Source organism: Strigops habroptila, chromosome 1 (genome assembly GCF_004027225.2).
Source record: "Strigops habroptila isolate Jane chromosome 1, bStrHab1.2.pri, whole genome shotgun sequence".
Lineage (NCBI taxonomy): Eukaryota > Metazoa > Chordata > Aves > Psittaciformes > Psittacidae > Strigops > Strigops habroptila.
In genome coordinates this window covers 127,025,376-127,047,245 of record NC_044277.2, presented here as the reverse complement: position 1 = coordinate 127,047,245, position 21,870 = coordinate 127,025,376, and the positions used below count along the sequence as shown (strand labels likewise).

General features: G+C 36.0%; 1 protein-coding gene across 17 annotated transcripts in view; it reads left to right on the top strand.

Moving 5' to 3' along the window:
- The window catches only part of DGKB (diacylglycerol kinase beta), a 367,688-nt gene that overhangs the window by 279,235 nt on the left and 66,583 nt on the right, over nucleotides 1-21,870 (top strand). For all 17 annotated transcript variants that reach the window (XM_030503309.1, XM_030503319.1, XM_030503389.1 and 14 more), the window contains 2 exons: nucleotides 2,133-2,223; nucleotides 7,805-8,000. In XM_030503309.1, coding sequence (XP_030359169.1) covers nucleotides 2,133-2,223; nucleotides 7,805-8,000 — 287 coding nt within the window. The remainder of the gene's footprint in view (nucleotides 1-2,132; nucleotides 2,224-7,804; nucleotides 8,001-21,870) is intronic.

The following is a 21,870-nucleotide window of genomic DNA, read 5'->3' as shown; positions in this document are numbered from 1 at the left end:
GAGGGTGTTTTGGAATGATAAGAAATATGTCTACCATCAAAACCTCACCTGCTAAATGTACTTAATCTTCTGTCATATAATTCTACAAGGTTTTGACTTATAGATCTAAATTTTCTTGTAAACCTTGAGTGCACTGACAATGTTGGGTTTTGTTTTGCTGAACTCAAAATACATGGATTTGACACAATGTATTTCAGATGACTCTAAAATATATCTGTCTATTTTATCTGTGTGCAAGTCAAAGAGTTTATTATATGCAGTGCTAAGAAATCAATTTAAAGCAGTCTTTTCAATAAAGAAAAAGAAAAGATGCTTAATTTGGGGTAAAAATAACTGAATAGCAAGTTCTCATAGGAGAAGATGCAAAGGTTTGTTGATCTTTCAAAAGAAATGACAAAATATTTTTCTGAATACTTACATCAGGTTGTTGAGGGTTCTTTTTTTTTTTTTTCATTATTCATCATTCATGTGTAGAAAGTAGTAGGAAAATAGTTGCATCTAGATTTTCCAAAGGGACACAAAATGAATTCAGGGCTTTGTTCACATTTGTTTGGAAATTGAAGGACTCTCAATTTCTTTATATACATTGTCATAAATTAGAGCAGTTGATCCCAGGTCAGCATGTCATTGTGCTGCCGGGTATAGAAGGAACGTACATCAGACCACTTTCACTCACCAGAAGTGAATCTGGTCTGAGCCCTTCTGGTTGTTGGAGCTCTTTTGAGAATATGCCATTTATCTCAGAGCAGGTTCTCAAAAATAGTTTCCAAGCATTTCCAGATTTTCTGTGCAAAAACCTTTGGAAATGCCTTTAACTTTTTCATCAGAAATGTGACACTTTATTATTCTTCCATTCCCCACCCTGTGCAGGCTGCTGGGTTGGACATCTTTACCCACCTCTGGTACTGCAATAGAAATGGCTGGCTCTTGTGCCAGCAGATTTCTGGGAATGGCTAGGACTGTAGTGCCCCTTCACACTTAGTAACTTTAAAAGCCATTAAGTAGGCTTTAAGAGCTACTAAGTGGACTTTTATGTGTAATTTGAAATAAGTACCAAGGGAGTAGGATTTGTACATTTGCTGACATGTTTGACAGTCGTCTACATCTGTGTTTCACTCTCTTCCACTTCTAGCTCGTGCAAACTCAGTCATTTTCAAGTTCCAAATACACTGTGCTGTGTCTCTGTCAGAGAACAGTTTATGCAAGTGGATGAACTGTGTTCATATCTGATTCCTAAGTGTGAATAATGAATTCTAGTTCAGTGTCTTTTTTTTTTTTTTAAGTTTAGCTTCTTGTTTTGTTTCAGAATAATAATTACTCATAAGAGTTCAACAAAACTGCACATACTCATTTGAAACAGTACTGCTGGTGTCCTGATTGTATTTAACAGTATGCAATAAATCTGGTAAAACAGAAGTGCAGTCTTTATGTATTTAAGAAGAAAAAAGTGTAATCTCTGCCTGCTGTCATGATAAACCAAGCAATTTACTAGTGTTACAGCCAGCTTTATTTTTCTCTAGAATTTGTTAATGAACTTCAAGATGCAGGTCCCATCACCCATTTGCGATGTGTCTGAGTTAATTAGCTGGTGATATAGATCTCCTGATGCAAAATATCTAAAGATTGTTAGATCTGGAATTTTTATTTTCTTCGAATATCCCATCTGTCATCATGAACGATAAGCATGTACCTTTACCTTTAGATAACAAGCCAAGCTACATTTTTGTCTTGGCTCTTCTTCATAATGGCAGTGCCCTGCTTGCAGGACAGAGATTTTAACCATGAATCAGAAATCGTATAGTAGGTGTAAGACATGAAATAAAATGGATACATTTTTCTGAGGCATGTCACTGGTTAAGTGACAAAAAATATTCTGATAGTCACCGAAAAAGAAAAGTCAAAGGTACATTTGAACCTGTCAGTTCTACACATTCCTGTTATCCCTTTAGGGGATATCATACAACTTGACACCAACATTTAAGCTTTGAAAATTATGAGCTCATCTATTTCAAATGGGATGTCACATGTTCCCAAGCCTTTGCCATTACTTATAATGGAAGACAGGATGATCACTTTTGTCACATATTGATAGTGAATAAGATCTTTTTACTTTTCTTTTTTTCTTGTTTCAGAATGAAGAACAAATTTTGGTATTTTGAATTTGGCACTTCGGAAACTTTCTCAGCCACCTGTAAGAAGCTGCATGAATCTGTAGAAATAGAAGTAAGAAACTAATTGTTGCCTTTATCCTTGAAATGTCACTAGTTTGGCTGAAATGCAGGGAGCAAGGGTGCAAAGTGCCTGAATCCAATGAGGCAAAGCAGTGCACATCCTTTCGACCCTCTATTCCAAAATATTATTTTTATCGTGTCTATTTGTAGTGTAGCCCTGCACACTAGAACAAAGTTCAGTTTGATGATTAGTGAAGTCTTAATGCAGTAGACGAGGTCAAGAGGTGAAATATAACATTAGAAATCAATAGGGAGTGTGGCTAGGTCAGATGGAAAAATGAAAGACTGTTGGAGGGAGTGAGAGCTGCTGCAGGATTAAAATAAAAAAAAAAAAAAAAATCTTATTATTTCTAGGTCCCAAGTTTTTATAACCTTTAAAACTCAATTCCCTAAAATTGTACTTACTTTCCTGAATAAAGGTTAAAGAATATATATATTTTTGGAATCATTCCCCTTCATTAAATAAGTTTTCTCTCTGCACAAGAGGTCATCTTTCCATTAGACATTGAACATTAACTGAAAAGACACAGGATAGTTACAGACAAAATAGGAATTTAAAATAATGTGCCACTGCTACTTTGATGGCTGATAGAATAAGTGGCTACATTACATAAACTGTTTGGGGGCTGATGTTTATAAATGAGTAAATTAAAAATGTTAACTGAGTGAAAGTACGGACCTGAGAATTTAAGTTAAATAATGAAATAATTTCTCAAGAGGATTATGGTGCTTTTCCTTTCTAGTAGTAATGAGAAACTGGTCATGTCAATGCAGTATTTGCATAGTAGCATGAGATGCTTGGAGAGGTATGGTGAGAGCTGTCAGAGTGTGGTCAAGCCTTCTGAAAAGCAAAGTCTGAAATAATCTGAAGGGGCTGTGGATCTGGTAGTAGAACAGTAGCAAAGAAAACTGAAACTGAAACTGTAAGAAAGACCTGTGGTGCCAGACTTGCCTATTATGCTGTTATGTTTCTTCTTAAAGTGGAAGCATGCTCCACACGAGTTAGATTAAAAAATTAAAATCCCCAATAATCAACCAAACAAAAACCCCAGAAAAAACCAAACCACACCAAAAAAACCTTGCTTCCCAAAACAGTACTTCACACACATGGATTTATGTGCATGTAACCTCAAAAATATTTTATTAGTTATTGGAATAAATGCTTACCTGGTTTTATTTGATTCAAATACATTGCAAGTTGAATGTACCTTTTGATTAAATACAAATTGAAGGGCAGGCTTTCCCAAGAAAATATTTCTATCCAGCAAAAATCTTACATAGCCCGATACATATTAAGATGGGATCTTAAACCACCTAGTTGTAACCATTGAAATGCTAACATCCCAAAGCAAAGAAGTTTGCATACATGTTTGTGATGCTGCTGATAGCAGTTGTATAATTATTACCAATTCATATCACTAATACTGTTATTACCAATGAAGTATTACATTGCCAGTATATGAGCCATGTTTGTTAATACTCTATCCAACTATTCTGGTCATTATCATTAGTCCTACAAATACGAATAAAAAGCATAGGCGAAATAGTTTCCACAATGTTTACACAAGAAGTGTTAAGAGGTAGTTATTTACAGATTTGTTTACAGTGAGTAAATTACATTTAAATGAACAGTACTTGCCAATATGCTTGTGTCTAATGTTTCTTGTTTGAACTTTATAAACACTTTGAAGTGGTGTTGTTTTCATCTGATTTTTAACCTGCTGCCCTTTGCTTGGGGATGTTGCTGTAAATGAGATCTTGATGTATGATGCCACATTTCACTTCGAATAAAATGCAAAAAGACTGCATTTGCTCTATAGCCAACTCCTGAATGAACAAAGCCCATGAAGATTAAGGATCTGTATCTCTGAGCTGGGAGACAGCAATCACATGTTCTATGGGCAATTATTTATTCAACCCTTCATTTGATTTCTAACCTAATTAAGCTTGGCTTTCATTGATGTCTCATGTTCTGTATATTTTCTTCTGTGTGAGATGTAGAACAAAGTTTGGACACTAAATTCTTACATTATCAAGAATAAGATATGTTTTTATTTCCAAATTGGGATCAGAGAAGTTGAGTGGAGAAATGTAAGTTCTAAAGAGGAAAAAAAAAAATGAGGGCAAGATTAAGGATTTTTTTTAGTGATAATGTGTCAGTTAATGAGGCTTAAGATTTTACAATTTAGAGCACTTATACTTTTTTTCCACTTCATAAAAAAAGAAAGGTGTGTGAAGATATTTATGAGAGTAAGCATAGATGCAGTGTCAGTGGGTCTATACCTGCAATGTTGTAAAACCATCGTGGGACCAGAGTGGGACCTCCTATACCATCTGGTATTAATAGGTGGGGGAAAGAGGTTTAAATGATCGTGTAGTCTTGCATGATATTGCACCTGGTTACACAGCAAAGCCTTAATCTCGGCTGTTTTCAGGCATGGATATGTATATTCTCAACTTAGAGGTGATCTGAAAATAATTGATAAATGAATGAAGTGTAAAAGACAATGCCCCAAAACGGACCGAGGCCAGGAAAGAAGGCAAAAAAGAACTAGAAGCACTAGTGTTTATTATTAATCTAGGTAGGCAGCATGCTCCACATTTTAAAAGTATGCTTTTATTTTTATCAGCATTGTTGCATTATTTGAAAATTAAAAAAAAAAACAGGAAAAGAAGCAGAACATATCTGTGTTTTGTTGTTGTAGCATATGAATGTGTTAGGACAACGCAGAGCTACCTGTAGTGCAAACTTCTTGTCTGTGTATGAACAAAAGAAATCCTCCTTTACTAATTCAGAAAGTTCCTTGTCACTGTGGGATTCTGAGGCCTAGTCAAATAATTGTCTTAGTGTACTACCTGCTGTGTTCAATATTGAGTGAAAATGGAAGCCAGACCCTGCGCCATCCTATTTCGCAATTCTTCTTTTATTTAAATAATTCCAGTCAGTTTGGGGGACGCCAGACCTTTATAAATTAACAGCAGGGAAATACCAAAGGTGTCAGATTGCATATTTATCATCTTTCTCGTGTAATACTTAAATATGTATTAAGAAGTGACTGACATAAATTAGGCAGATTTCAGAAGCCACAGGCCGTGGCTTGTAGAGGACCCCCTTCTGCTTGACATTTCATCCTTGTCAAAGATCAAATTATTTTAATTTAGGCTGCAAATTATAAGAAATGAAGACTTCTTTGTGGGAATTCCCTGTGGTAATCTGACTTTTGTTGTTACTGCTGCTTGTCAGTGTGCAAAAGATATAATATGCATGCAAATAAGGTTAAAAAATATGTACTATCTAATTATCCAGCCAGTACATTCCACTTGAAGACAGTGGGAGGCCTGACACACAGTATGTGTTTGATTCATTGAGGCCTGCAGGGTATTTACACAAGATTACTTTTAATTATGAAATTAATATCTGTTTATCTAGAATGTATAGCAGTAAGTGAGCATACACATGAGCAGAATTTTTAGTAAAATAAATCATCTTAATATTTAATACATATAAAATGTAGGGGGAACTAAGAATTTGCTTCCAAAATAACAGTGAGGACCCATGCCTTTTTTCTTGTAAGAAATGGGTGATTAAAAAGTTACACTTTCAAGTACAGTAGTTGCCACAACTGCCAACTCACTTCCAGATATGTCTTTTGACTTTAAAGGTTTCCCTATATGAATATAATCCACAGGTTTAACATTTAATTCTTGAAGAGCAAATACGAAATGGAAATCTAATGCTGAAATTGCTCTCTCTCCAGATTTACACTCTTAGAACAATTGAGAAGATGCCGAATATGCATTATAATATAGTTCTGTTTTGTAATCTCAGAAAGTTTCAGGGTAAATGAATAATTATGCACAGTTATTTTTGAGTTGTACTTTTCTTCTTCAAAGATGCAATGAAGTTTTAGGCAGAGAGGAAAAAGTGCCAGTGACCCACAGAGCAGTAAGCTGCAAGATGTCAGTGGACTATTACTGAAGCATGGTTAATTATTTTTCCAGTTTTCTTCCTGATTATTGTGTATTGGAATTACAAAATAAGATCCTTAATCAGTTTTAAATGCATGACTGGTTTCCCTACTGGCTTGCAGAACATTGCAAGAGTAGGATCTAATGTTTTTAAAAATATGCTGCTATACACTGTAAAGTGCATGTGACTTGACAATTCTAGCTATGTTGTGAGGAATGAAGCTGATCTACCTCTAGCCAGGGTACATCCTAGGAAATTTGCTGGTTCAGTGAACTAAAAGTAGACCTGGATGCTTTGCCTTCCACCTGCAGGTTCAACTGTAGTGATCTGAATTTTGGTCTTTTTTTTTTTTTCTGTGGAGGTTCTTCAGTATTTTGCTATGTTTCTCCTGATCCTAAAACAATGTGGCTTGGGAGGAGGACTTAGCCTGAGTAAATTGTAGTCAGTGAAGGCTAGGTGTATCCTATCAAGCTAAGATGCATCTCATCCAATGTGTGTCAGGTGAACTGTGTTTGCAAGTGTTGTAGGCTTCTGCCATCTAAGAAGATGCTGCAGTTTGTCATTGAACAACCCGCTAAGTTAAGGTCCCTGAGCCATTCTCCTGAAGTGAAAACTATCGTCCCTTTTTAAGATACAATTTGAAGCCAGATTTAGCAAAGGAATGTACATCTATAAAAAGCCCCTATGTCCAGTTTTGCTATAGAAAGCAGGAAAAATACACATTACTGATACAAGATTCCCTACAGTAATAATTCTATCACTGAAGGAACTGTCCCACAGAATAAGATTTCTGTGTGTCCAGTATGTCTTGGAAGGCTTTTAGAGCACCGATACCTCTTCTTTAGCTCCATATCCTATGTTTTCCTTTGGCAACAATGCACATTTCAGAGAACTGGCTGAGGGAGGTTCTGGGGTAAGAAATGCTGTAGTTGTGTCAGCATTTTTTTGTACTCGGTTTTACTAATCTTTCCTCCCATTAGGAGTTACTAGTCAGGCATAGCCCTATGCTAATGTGCCTTTGGATTGAAACTAGTATCTGTGTGGTGTTCTGTGCTTTCAGGGCCTGCTTAGAACTTATCAGTGAAGCTGCATATGCTCTGTATGCAGGGACTTTTATATTTAGTTTCATATGGAAGGGACTCAGGTGTTATAATGACTAGTGTCATTGCAAAATCATGAAACAGACAATGTAGCTGGAACAGGCAACAGAAGACCTCCAGTTATTGCTATAGAAATTTTTGTAGTATAAATTTTTTTCTGCTAATAGCTGTAGTGAAGCTGCAAATATATTTCACTTAGGTCGCTGAATAGGTATCAGATAACAAGACTCTACCAAATGGTGCCACACTTAAGCAATCAAGAGCTGAATTAGAATCATGGTTTCCCTTCTGAATGAGGATCTGTTCCTATCTCATACCTCCTTTCCAGATATAAGTATATATCTTAGATGTAAACATTGAATAAACCATTAGCTATGTTAAGAACAATGAACTGCCAAAGAGAAATATCTGATATGTAGAAGATTCTGATTTTTCTTTCTCTTTTCCTGTTTTGTTTTTTTTGGTTTGGTTTTTTTTTTTTTTTTTTCCTCCTTGCTGATCAGTGTGATGGGATTCAGCTAGACTTAATCAATATTTCTTTGGAAGGAATTGCCATTCTGAACATCCCAAGCATGCATGGTGGATCGAATCTTTGGGGAGAGACAAAGAAAAGACGTAGCCACCGTCGGACAGAAAAGAAGAGGTCAGATAAAAGAACAACTGTCACGGATGCCAAGGAATTGAAGTTTGTATGCCAAGGTAAGCTTACAGATTACTCTAGGTTATCTGGCTCCATACAGTCAACTCAGTTGTGTAATTGCTCCTGTATTGCCTCTTGTCAAGAGAAAGGATAGACAGTTCTTGGCTATTTCTTTTCTTGTGCATTTAGCTGTTCTGATGGGAAGCACTGGAGCAAAAGCATAAACAAAGATGTGCTGACAGTTACAGTCTATATACTTGCAGACCTGCCTCAGATGTTACCTGTTAAGCAGACTAAGCACATCATGTGGCACCATTTGCTACTATGATACTCAGTCTAGAAGTACCTGGAGTTTTTAAAGTCAGAAAATGCTTACGGGGCATTTATAATGCTTCTTAATGTCAGTGTGCATAAAATTTGGGGATAATCATGCCCTGATTCTAACAGACTTTGGCCAGAGGCTGTGGAAAATTCAGAGTAGCAAGAGCAAGCTGCCTATACATTTTATGTTACTATACTGTGATGCTCTGCACAGTCCTTGAATGCATATGCTGTAACTTGCTTACATGGGCGTGATCCATGGGCATTTCAAGGGCTTCTATACTTTCCTGGTGATTAGACACATTTGCTCCATGAATTTTATTATTAATTATAACTCCTGAAGAAACCTGCAGTAAATAGCAATCTCATTCTACTTTGTAGTATCTGAATACTATGCATTGTAACACATTGTTGCATATCGCAAGTTGTAGTGATTATAAAACATCATTCTATTCACACCAAGGGATGAATAGACCAGACTTTATCCTATGGAAAAGAGTAGCTCTTGCTTCAGAGTGTCTCGCTGCTGCTTCTCCTTATTCAAACTGAATAAAGATTAGGACTTTTAACTGTCTGATGTTGTGATCCTGTCACTGGGTTTGGATATCCTATTTTTATATTCCATCAGCAGTAATTTTTAAGTCACAAGTTATATCCTAGTTAATTAATATGTGTTGTAATTTTAATCCACCTGACTTATCTGGATGATAAAAGTAGTTTTCTATGGCTAGAAGGTTGAAGTAGATACTAGGACTCAAAATTCCTGTGTGTTTTAGCAATTTGACATATGTTCTCAGTATGTCAAAGTAACTTATCAATACATTGTCAGCGGAAGTCTTCTCAGTTGCTAAGCTTCTGCATACACTACAATATTTTTATAATGTCCTGATGTTCCAGAGATGGAGGAAAGCTATTGGGTAATGAACTTGCCAAAATTTTTTCCTTTTCTGTTGCTTTTGAGCATAGGGAGACAGGACATTTCACCCTTTTCATAGCAGTGAAACAAGATGTTATAACACCTTTAATTATTAAAGTTATGTATTTGATACATATGTAACTGATATTAAACTACTGTCTATTTTTGCTGTATTAGAAGGGCATTGCTACACTCCATTTTCCTGAACAGGAGAAAATAAAATAATTATTAAAATATTAAAGACTCAACAGAAGAGCCTACATTATCTACTGAAGTGTTCATAATGCTAATATTAAGCACCTTACTTGAGAATAACTAGTCTCATGACTTAGTTTCTAATCACTTTATATGCACTGTGGATGGAAGTAGCTTCAACCAAAAGGCAATTTCAAAGCAGAGATTGACTTCTCAATATCATCAACTAAAGCAGCTCTGGGTACGTGAATAGTATTATTGGTTACATCTACAGCAGTGTTTTAGTGTTTAACAGGAGTATGCTTCTTGGATTTCCGAGTTGTCCATGTTTTTTGCATTCCAGTTTACAACACTTGAGCATGCAAACTGGATTCCTTTTAAATAGGGGGAAGGTCACATGCTCTGGCTGCAAATGGGTGTTCAGTCCATGGAACCAGCTTAAACCTACTGAAAGTAAAACTCCAAAATTAATGTGGTGTGCACATTTGAGAACCAACTGATTTGCTGTATGGACCCACTCCTATTTTATACCGCAAAGAAATGTCTCTTAATTCTGCTAGCTAACGTAGGCTCTTAAGGTTAGAGTATGCTGCTTCATCTCAGTGTTTGAGATCATTGCTGAATAATGGAATTCAATCAATTTTATGTCTGGGCTTCTCAAATAGTTTTGATAAATCTAAATTACTCACTGTGGAAATAACTGACTAATTGTCACTTCTAAAGCACTGTGATTCCTTTACTAGCTTTGTACAAGCAAATCCAAGAGCCTGATATTGTCTAGCTGATTATTTCCTTAGGCACATTTGGATTGTACTTTTTGGTTTAAAGAAAACATTTTACAAAATACTAATGTCAGGTACAGAAATAGGTATTGCTGTATTGAGAACCATGGTAAATATATATGTGCTTGTTAAATTTTGTTTGGTTATTTACTTAGCTTGAATAAATATCTGTTCAGTTCCTTTTATTCCAAATAAAGCATCTAATCACTTGACAACTAAACACTGCACTCTCTAGGAGACAGTAATCAAACATCCTCATGTTTCCATACGGATATGTATATATATTGGGTTTGGGGGGGTTTTGTTGTTTGGTTGTTTTTTTTAATCCTATTATTGGGACTTCTGAGTGGCATGCACATTTAGTTTTAGTCTTTTTCAATTGCAGTGCAACTGTGAGTTTTTTGAACTGTACATCAGTCTATTCTTGTTGTCTCTCTGCTTTTATGGTTTCTTAACTTGACCATAAATACGTGAATTGAAGTTTAGTACTCAGATTCTGAGCCCTTAAAAGGGATACTTGCATGGACTAGTGAAAGCTGTCTCCTCACTCTGGGTAGTTTGTTGCCCCTGAGTGTGTTGCATTGCTCCTCTTAGAACAGCCCAGTAGGACTTTGCAGACTTCCAAAGAAAAAGAAACTGCTGTGAGATCCGGCTGCTGTCCTCACCCTGCTCTTGTTTATATCACCTAACGTGAGCCATGTACATGCAACATGATCATCACTGCCAAATCTATTTTCTTTCTTGTATATCTGTACGATTCAAGGAAAGTGTATTCCTCTGAGCTTACTCCCCTCTTTTTTATCTCCTATTTACTCTTCTCACCTGTTGATACGAAAAGACTTGTATTTTCCTTGACCTTCCCATGCCCTCTGCATACTCACTAGCCAGACCACAATTTGGACTTCAAGTAATCAAATGGACATCTACTTGGAAGACAATCTGATTATATGCACATAGTCTGGAAAACAATATATCGAAATGTAGCAATTTAATATGTGCACTATTTAAATACATTCCCTACTTATCTCATTAGGAGTTGTGCATGTACACTAAAGAGCAAAATTTGGCACTGATAACATATAGGTATGTGTGTCTGTGTATCATATTTCTATCTAACTAGTAACTGCCTTTGATATTTTCATATAAAACGTATTTGAAAATATATTTGATCAACTTATAACTCATTGGAAATGAAACCTAATTCAGCTGTAATGTACTAAATATTATCCTAATCTTTGTTAATGGAAAGAAATACTACAGTTTTCATTTCAGCTCCTCTGCAGAAGTATAGAGGGTCTTTCAACAAGTGTTATTAGGGTAAAAAGCAGATATTTTTTTCCTAACTTAATTTAATTTTAATTTCTAATTTATCATTACTATTGTACGAAATCAGTGCATTAGCAAAAAATATAACTACAGATATATGTTACGATTCATGAAAGTGGATGATTTAATTAGCATTTTGACTTCATGAATCTGACACTTGCAGTGTTTCCATTTGTTGTTTTCTTTTAAAATCTTCTGGTATGTGAATAACTATGACATATCTATCCACAATCAGTTTTTTTCTAGTACGGATTTTAGATATGACTGTGAACTATCCTTGAACATTAGTTGGACCGGATTTTTGTTTGGATATACACAGATATTCATAAATGCCAAAAATCAGTGCTTTAAAAAGATTAACATACTGCATAGAAACTGAATTATGAGTTGAGAAACATAAATGTAAATAACTGAGCTACTTGTTGTTTGGAAATTACATCCAAAAGAGAACTTAAATTGTGACAACATATCTTACATGAAATATATATACCACTTATGTGAAGTGTTAAACAGCAAAAATTTTCTTCCTCACAGAATTATTAAATAAAATTTTCAAACTTTTTGTGACAAAAAGGAAATAATTTTTTTGAAAATCTCTGTAGTAACCTTTTTGCTCAGTGGAGTAGGATTCCTTTGTCATGGATGTTGTTATGCTTTGATTCGCTGAAGTTCAGTTAGAGCCCTGCCCTGAACTGGAATCTCTTAAAATTTAAAGTCTCTTAAGACTTTATTGCAAATATATATGTAACTTGTTTTTGCATGAGTAGTCCCAGTCACCTCAGTGGACTCATTCCTGAAGACAATATCTATGAACTATTAATGGGTGAAATCTTCAAACTATAAACACTTCAGTGCAATACTTTCTTTATTTTGTACATCACCAGGCACACTGATACTTAACCAAGTACTTACGATGTTGGTCTGCGCAGCTTGTTAAAGCTGCAGTGAGCTATTACTCAGTAACATGCCAGACTACTAGACTAATTCAAGACAATATGCATTCATGTCACAGCACCCAGGCATAAACTAACCTTACAAATACCATTCAGTAACTCCATGCGGAAATCTCTGTTAATAACTACATTATGACTTTCTGAATGGAAATGCAGATTTGGGAATGTGTATACAGACAGTTCACTACAGTTAAAAGCAGGGGACATGCAAAGACTGTGGAAGCTTTAAGACACTTCAAAATATCTGTATGTAGTAACAAAGGAGAAAATACCTTTCTTATTAGGTGACAAATTCCACTTTACAGGGGAGGGGGAGAATCTTATCCCAAGCTTCCCTCTAGCCAGGAGATTCTTAACGAGTTCTCTAGCAAAATTCTAAACTTTGTGGGCTATCAGACTAATTTAATTTATGGAGGTCTTTCATAAACTACACTCTGGCCAGGTGAGCTCCTTGCTGTTTATAATTCTCTAAATTGAAAATTTTGACACATTATGAATTTTTAGATCTGAATATGAATTCATTTCATAAGTTGAAAAAGTCAGAAACTGTGTCCTATATGCACAGTATATATACTATATACACTGAATAGACACAGTATATATTCAGTATTGGTAGACTTTAGGTTATTTATGACATGGTACAAAGCATGTATAATGAACTCTCTATAGTATTTTTATTAAACGTTATGGATAATGTGGTGACTAGATAAAATGGTCACCCTTATTTTGTATCTTTTTTAGGCAGTTTTAGTCAGCATAGACATTAACACATTACCATAGAGAAAAATACCTGTAGCTATTTCATAGCTGGGCTATGTTAAAACATTCAACTTACAGAAACAATGTTGTTTAGACAGACTATCTAAGTAAAATCATTTAATTGCTGCCTCAACAATCCTAGCTAGGTATTTTTGTGCACATACGTATATAGCCTGATGAAAGCAAATAATGATATAATCAAGTTCTACCAATTTTAGTAATCAGTGTTGTAGTTTGTGTTACTTTTAGAGAAAAAAAGGAAGAAAAAGGTAAATTAAGTTGATCACAATATCTATTAAAGAACCTGAGATAATGCATTTGGTGATATTCAGAACTCAAGGAAGCAGAAATATGTCTAACTAATGAAAACCAGTGACTAGATCAGTTAAACATCAAAGGAAATAATAATTACACACTGTTCTGAGCTAAGCTCATACTACAATGGATAACAGGATTGTATAAACACATTTTCGCATTTGAGATAGATAGCTTGCAAACCATTTATGGTCCTTTCTCGGGAACTGTCTGCAAAAACTGAGGTATATGCCTCTATCCAAACCGAAGATACAATCAGGGCATATCTGTTGGAAATACCTTACTGGGTAGTATACATAAACGATCATATTTCTGTGAAAAATAACAGAAAAAGATCACTGAACCTGAGAAAAGAGGAAGCACTGAACACAGTAATAGGAAATATGTTGATGCATTTATTTATTATTTTTTTTTAGAAAAAGTGAAGAGAAAGACAGCTTTCTTAGCCAAATTCTGCCTGTAAAAGTGTTAGATAAGCAAAGAGACTGCCGTCTGTTCAAATCTTCCTACACTTAAAGAAAAAAGATCCTTTGTCTGTAATCATAAGGAAGAAGTAACGAAAGAATTGTAACAAAAATCTAACATTGGTGTTCTTTCCCTGATGAAAGCAACCCGAGACCTGCAACTTGTCTAACACACAGATCAGAAAAAGTAAGAAACCATCTTTCCTTAAAAAGCAGTAAAATAACTTTAAAAGGGTTATGTCAGATTGTATCTATCGGTTCCCCCAAAAAAAGGTAAAAGGGAAAGAGGATCCATATATGTGCTTGTCTGCCTATTTAAATAGGGCTAATCACTGATGACATCTGTCAAAGCATTAAATTCAGAAAGCTTACTAAGTTCAGAAGTTCAGAAAAGTCCGTTACTATTTCAATGTAAACCGGTATAAAACTCATGTGGAACTTATTTCTAGGGTCTAAATTTAGGAAACGTATGATGAGTTCAGGATACATATGATTTAGGATTTAGGATATATATGAGGAGTTATAGTGTTACATGAATCTAAAATGCTTTGGCTGTTTTACTCACAAATCCACTTAATTTAGTTATATACATGAATTTCTTTGCTTGGAAAATAACAAAAAGATTATTCTCGTATGAAATTTTAATTTCTTTCCTAAATTTTGTTTAATTCCTCTAAAAATAGCAACATTTTTTGTGTGGTTTAGCACTTTATTTTCTGTCCTTGCTTGAAACTAGAAAAACAGAGAAATCCCCTAAATAAACAAATAGCAAAGTTAACCCTTCTAATCCAGAAACTACTTTCAAGTTTAAACATTAGGAAAAAAATCCTATATTTATTCAAACAATTTTTTTATTTCCAGTCTGAGCATGCACCATAGCTATTCTGAACATCTTAAAGCATAAATTAAAGCTTTAATCTAAACTTCACATATTTCTGTGTGGAGTTTTCTTCTTACAGTTATGTGAGTTTATTATTTATTGTTTACAGTATTATTATTATTTATTGTTTACAGTAAATCAGCTTCTTGTGAGACCTGTTAAAGTTAGGATGCCATTAATGTCAGTATCTAAAAATCAACCCTGTAGCTAGTAGATAGAGTCACCTCAAGATAAATGTTTATCCCATGCTCTAATAAGGGTAGGCAGAATGCAGCGCTCATTGGAGGTGACTCTTCATATATTGTAAGTGGAGCCTAAGTCATAGACTGGGTTAGACACCTCACTTCCAGCTGACTAGATGGTGAGATGAATTTCTGTATGTGCTTTGTGTGGCAACAGTTCATTAAATATTTGAACAGTCCTTGGAGCCGGAATGGGAACCATGCACCACGCTGCCAGAAAAGGCTTGCTGAGCTGAAACATGGTGTCTTCTACAGACATGGTGCTGGTATGTCCCATAGAATCATAGAATGGTTAGAGTTGGAAAGGACTTTAAAATCATCTAGTTCCAATCCCCCTGCCATGGGCTGGGGCACCTCACACTAGATGCTATCACTCAAGGCCCTGTCCAACCTGGCCTTGGACACTGCCAGGGATAGAGCATTTACCACTTTGGGCAATCTGTTCCAGTGCCTCACCACTCTCAGAGTAAAGAATTTCTTCCTTATATCTAAGCTGAACTTCCCCTGTTTAAGTTTAAACCTGTTAGTCTGTGTCCTATCGCTACAGTCCCTGCTGAAGAGTCAACTCCAACATCCTTTTACGCCCCCTTCAGATATTGGAAGGCTGCTGTGAGGTCTCCATGCAGCCTTCTCTTCTCTAGGCTGAACATCCCCAATTTTCTCAGTCATGTCTTTCATGAGCACTGTAGTCACTAATCTCCTGAGCAGAAGGGATCATGGCAGAAGATCTGTTTTCCCAGTGTGTGCAAACCCTGCTTGGAGTACAGTTTCCAAGTGCTAGGGACTCAAGCAGGGGAACACCTTTTTGGGGATTATAGTATAGGTGGTCTTGGGAGCTAGGGTGGCATTCAGTGGTGTTATATACTGCCCTGTCTTTAGTTTAGATTGAATAATTTTGTCACTTTTTAAACATCTGAATGATATGCTGAATGTACATTTCCTTTGTTGTAGCACTCAGCCATTGTGCATTGCCTCTTCTCTCTGCTGAATAGGAGTAGCTAGCCACCACACCAGGCGTTTTGCTCCACATTTCAAGCAAGAACTCAGTACGCAGTGGGAGCTGCTCTGTCACTGGGGGTGGCTGCATAGTGTAGCTCATCAGTGTGTGAGGTATTGGTCTCTGGCTTTGCTGAGGTCACAGGGCAAGAAACCCTGGCCAATTTCTCCCTGTGGCAGCGTCAGTTTCTGCAAATCTGGGACCTGCATAAGGCAGGATGCAACTGAGAAGTTGCTTCTACTCATGTAGTAGTTTCCAGGTTTTGGTAGTTCTTCTAGAAACTGTGGAACGGAGTGCTCCATACTGTGGTATGTTACCACTAATCAGCAGTATCTTATCTCTGTGGAGGCAATGATCTTGGGGAGGGAAGAGAGAAAAAAAGAAATTTAGAAATAAACATCACAGTTTTTCCACAGTAACAAATTCCTACTTCTTGGAGAGGTAATTTTCCTAACTCAGAACTTGGATTTTGGCTGTCTGATGGATAGGTTGGTATTCGAACACTTTTGTCCCATATTAGCTACTGATGATTATGTGGCCTTGGCTCCTTATTTTTACTGCATGCACATATTTACTGGACCAATAGATTCAGATATCAAGAAGAGAGAAAGGGTAATTTGCCCTAAGCATTTAGTTAAATTGTGTATTATACCCATTAGTTTGTAAGATCTGCATTCAAATGTTTATTTTAGCATGCTGTTCAAAATAGTTCAGGTTTCCTAATAAGCAAACGTGGGCTGGACTGTTGTGATTTGATGGTGCCATTAAAACCACCTTTTCCTGTATCCACACACACAGAGCAGAAAAGCTTTGGGATATACTCTTCCCCTCTGAATACCTTTGTCTTCTCCTCTCTTACCTTTAAGAGGTGCTGTGTTCAGCAAGAGCCTTACTCATACTGGTAGGCTCATCAGCCTGGGGGATGGAGTCCATAATTCATAACACAGTTTGAATCTTTTAGAAGTATAAATACAATTCCTTGTTGCTGTGAAATAACGATTTTATTGTTATTAGGAAGTAGTAGGACCTTGAAAAATGGCTTGATAGTCTGATTTGGTTTTATATTTATAAAGCATGTATATATGTTTCTGTGCAATATAGATCATAGTAGAAAAACAATTTCCTTTTATTTACAAGGCAGTTGAGATTGTCATTGTATTATACCTTTCAGTGCACAGAATGTTCATTTTCTTTCAAACTTTATTCATCGAAAGAGGATAATTATGGTGTATTTCATAGACTGCCAGAAGGAAAATGTATCTTTGAAAAGTTTCATTTCCCTTAAGTTGCTCATTTTCTATAGGAAGACAGAGCTATTAAGTAACATACCCATGACAAAGATTGATTAAAATGGCATAAAGGACTATCTTATCTCTAAGTACAGGGATTTATACATATAACTCCTATGACATTAAATGCAGTAGGTGAAATTAACTCTAGATAGCGTATAAAAAAAGCTCTAGTAAGTTGATTTGTACAGAGAACAAGGTGAGGGTACCAGGGATGGCATGTTAAGTAGCAACTTAGAAGTAGCGAGTTACTTACTGTTTTAGGGTACACCTACAATGTAGCATCCAAAGAGTCAAGCCAAGTTCAGTGCCAGCAGTATTAATGCAATACTCTGCTGGGGCTCACTTTGGTTGCTAAATAGTGGAAATGGCACCTTGCTGATGTGCCTGAGATTCTTGTATTCAGTCAGCTTCTCAGAGCAGCTCAGGCTCCTCTACAGCATTCAAGGCAAATTTAGCCTGGGTCTGTCTGACTTGGAACAAGATATATGCCCTAATGTACACTTTGTGCAGAGCCTATGGCATACCACAGGACAGGTCTCTGCAGAAGGCTCATATGACTGTTCCTCAGTACTCCGTGTGCTTAACTCTGCTTTGCTTGGAGCCTTTATGAGTCTTGCACCTTATTAACACAGGTAAATGAGTACTTACTTGTCTGACAGCCATTGCTTAAGATGTGATAAATGATAAGGGTTGAGAATGGAATATCCAAAGATTTTGATTTGTTGGGGTGCTGGGGGTTATTTTTGTTGGTTTGGGTTTTTTTGGTTTTTTCCCCTGCTCACTGCAGAATTAGTAACAAATACTATTATTCACTGTAGCAAAACTGATCGCTTACCCCGGTTTGGGGTTTTTTTGATTGGTTGAGTTGTTTTCCCCAGTACTGCACCCTTTTGGTGGTATTTATGTGTGTAAAGACTTGACTTTCACTTGAAAATACACCTTGCAGGATGTAAAGCTCTATAATAATTAGCTTGTTTGTACATGACAGGAGGAGCTAAAGTTTGCCTTTCATGAACTCTGTTCTTGAGTCTTTCCTCCATGTTGGTGTTTTCTCTGACTATAACTTTGCTGCGACATGTCAGTAGCTTATCCGTGATAGTGGCATATGGTGTCATATAATGGTGTGGTCATATAGTGATGGCATATAGTATGGTGTGGTCAGTCTAGAACTCAGAGTTTGCTAATACAGCAGATGAGTAGTTATTTAAAATTTGCTGTGCTATGCATCAAATGTGGATATTTGTACAAGAGCATTAGCACAGGACATAACTCCTTTTTGGGGTAATTCCACCAAAATTATCAGATCTATAGAAATGAATAATAAAGTACTATAGCTTGGGGCAGAATTTCACATTCTCTAAACATTGAAATGTGGATGAGGAAAAATAAACAAGATTCAGATAAAAAAGAAAAATGTGTGTATATTTAAAACCAGATACATTTAATTGACATTTCAGGGTTTGTAAGCACATGAATATGTGTCTTTTGCTCTACTTCAGCAGGAATTCCATAACAAACAATTGAATAAATTAAAACAATTCCTTGTTGGATATATCATCTCTACTTATATAGATACATTCTCGTATTTTTTAGGTCTTATTTTTTATTTCCTACTGCTACATGGCATGAGTAATAATTATTGCAGAAGTGTTAAACCCATCTGAAATAAGAAAGTAGCCCCATCTCAGTTATAAAAGAACCATACTATTATGGTGCTTTGATACAAAGTTTTTCTGTAATTAACAAAGTGAAAACTTCCGTTAATGTCTCAACATAGTTTTTGAGTTTCATACCAGTTTTATAATTCATGTGTTTCTCTGCTTCTGAAGTTTTTCAGATATAAATTATTTGTAACTTACTTTTCTTCCAAAAGCTTATAAAAAGTCAGCAATTAACTAACTACAACAGGTGTTTCCTTTCTTGAGGAAAGGAATGCATATGATTATTGTAATTTAGATTCCTATGTGGGTTAAGGAATTGGCCTGTTATTAGCAAACACTGGAAGCACATGGAAAATAATAAAAACTAAGTAAAAAGGCCGGATGAATTTAAGACTGAGACAGTTTTAACCCCTTCAGTCTCTTTCTACATTTGAATGTTGCAGGTGGTTTCCCCCTTCCCTCCCCAAAAAAAAAAAAAACCCCAAAAAAAACCCACAAAAAAAAACCCTGAATGTGACTTGATATGTGCATATATGGTTTAGATTTACAGTAGTATTTTCTGATGCCAAACATATGTTTTTATGTTGTAACCTTTGTACAAAAAGCTGCAATAACCATTCTGCGACATTCAATTTGTTTAATGGCAAACAAGTATTCCCTAGGAATGTTTGATAGCGTATTACTCAGATCATTTGCTCATTTAACCCTGCCCCAGGTGCCTGAATCTTTAGATTAAAGATACAGAAATAAAAATAGAATAGCCTAGCAAATAATTTTTGGCTGCTATAACGTGTAATCATATCCTCTGATCCATTCTAGTTTTCTATTATTTGTATATAGAAGATTTCAAGTTCATTGAGTGTTTGCAAAAGGTGTCAGATTGACAGCAATTTAGTTTTGAGTAACAACAGGAGAGATGGCTTTAGTTAATGTACACATTATTATGAAGAAGAAAAAATAAGTAAAATATTCTAAAAATACTGGTGATATGAAGAACCTAGTAAGACCACGGGTTGGGTATGTATCCACTTGCATTACTCACTGGAGATAGAAGTGGATTTTACAGGAGAAAATTAGTGTTTGTGTATAAGACAGAGAAAGATGCAGAAAAAGAAGCATATATATTAAAGCAAAAATGTCAGGTTCAGTCTGTTGTATTAAAAAAGCTGAATTTGATATGTTGGGGATTTTTTTTCCCCTCTCACTCTGCGAAGATTTGTGTTAACCAAAGAATTCAAGTATGTGTAGCTATAAATATATGTTGGGATCGTGCAAGTATTTTACTAGTGCCTAATTACTCTGCAAGGAGAGAGTTGAGGAGTTTTTATGCTTGCTGTTATTATCAATTTGAAGATTATTTTTCTTCCTTCTTTCTCCATGTGTTTTCTTCATATAAGCACCCATGATCTGCTAGCAGATATGCTGTTAGCAGAATACTGTGTAGCAAAAGCAGGTGTCTGTCCACACCAACAAAAAGCACTATTTTTTAGTACTATTGTTTCAATCACGTATTTACAGAGACCAAGTGTAAGTCCGGTGATTTTGTGCACTTGTGCTGATGATAAGTCAAATTAAAGGAGAGGAGATTCAGTCAGACCACATCATTCCCTGTGACCTACTCTATTTTTACCTGCTGCCTTTAAATCATAGCCTCCCTCCTGGCACTGTTATGCATTGCCGGTAAACCACCAGGTTGTTTATAAGAGCACATTGTAAAGTAGGTTGTATTGGAAGGTATGAGCTGCCCAACAAATTAATGGCATTGTGAGGTGCTGCCTGCTGGGGTGAAAATAAATTGTAAGAAAATATAAGGAGACAGGTAATGGGCACTAGCTATGTTGCACAACACTTTTCAAACTGCTGCTGACTGTGTGCCAATAGATATGGCAATAACTGTCAACAGGATTTATAGCACTTTCACATTTGCACAGTAAGAGTAGAAAGGTTGAAAGAGTTCTATAATTTTGTTTAAAGTTTAGCGCCAACTATTTCTGGACCTACTATTTCCAGTCAACAGGATTACAAACGCATTGCTTATCTTTCATACGTGTCAGTGGGAGGGTTTTTTTATCATCATCGGAAGTCCTTGAAATTGGACATAAGAAAAATAGCAGTAAAGAAGAGGTATATAATTAATTGTAAAATTCAAGTAGGTACAGATTTTGCCATTTATTGTATATACTGTGATTTCTGATAGCACTAAATCGTGCTACCTAGCTATAGCCCCAGTGGGTGGTTCCTGCAGGCAATACGTTTTCTGGCTGTGCTTCTTTTCCTGATATTGAGAAGGAACAGCTTAAAGCTACTGTGTTGCCTTTGTTGTCCCCTTGGCAATGTGTTCCGTGCTGCAGAAATCTGCAAGAGGCTAATTGAACAATTTTAAAGGTCCATTGTGCAAGGCTCAGGAGTTGTCCCATCATCCTCCTTATAGGTATTCAGACACATGTCTTTACACTTACAATAACTTTTAATAGTTGTTAGCACTGCAGAGATGGTAAAATTATGGCTTGAGATGAATTTTCTTGTTCTGGTTTGCACATCCTCAGCGGAACTCATAAATGCCTTCTGTATGTGTTCTTTTATAATGAAGACTCTGGTTACTAGTTAAATTTCATCTAATCAGAAAGGCTTGCTTATGCTTTGCAGTGGCTTCAGCTGCCAGCCAGGGAGAAACCTTCTTTAAAATATGGAGCAGCCGTGGATTTGTAATGAATCACAGACGATGTCTGTGTACCTTTTGTTTGTTTGTTTGTTATGTGCGTCTAATACATTATTGAATGCAAGAAAAGAACTGATATGCTTTTAAAAAATAGCCTTTTTAGAACC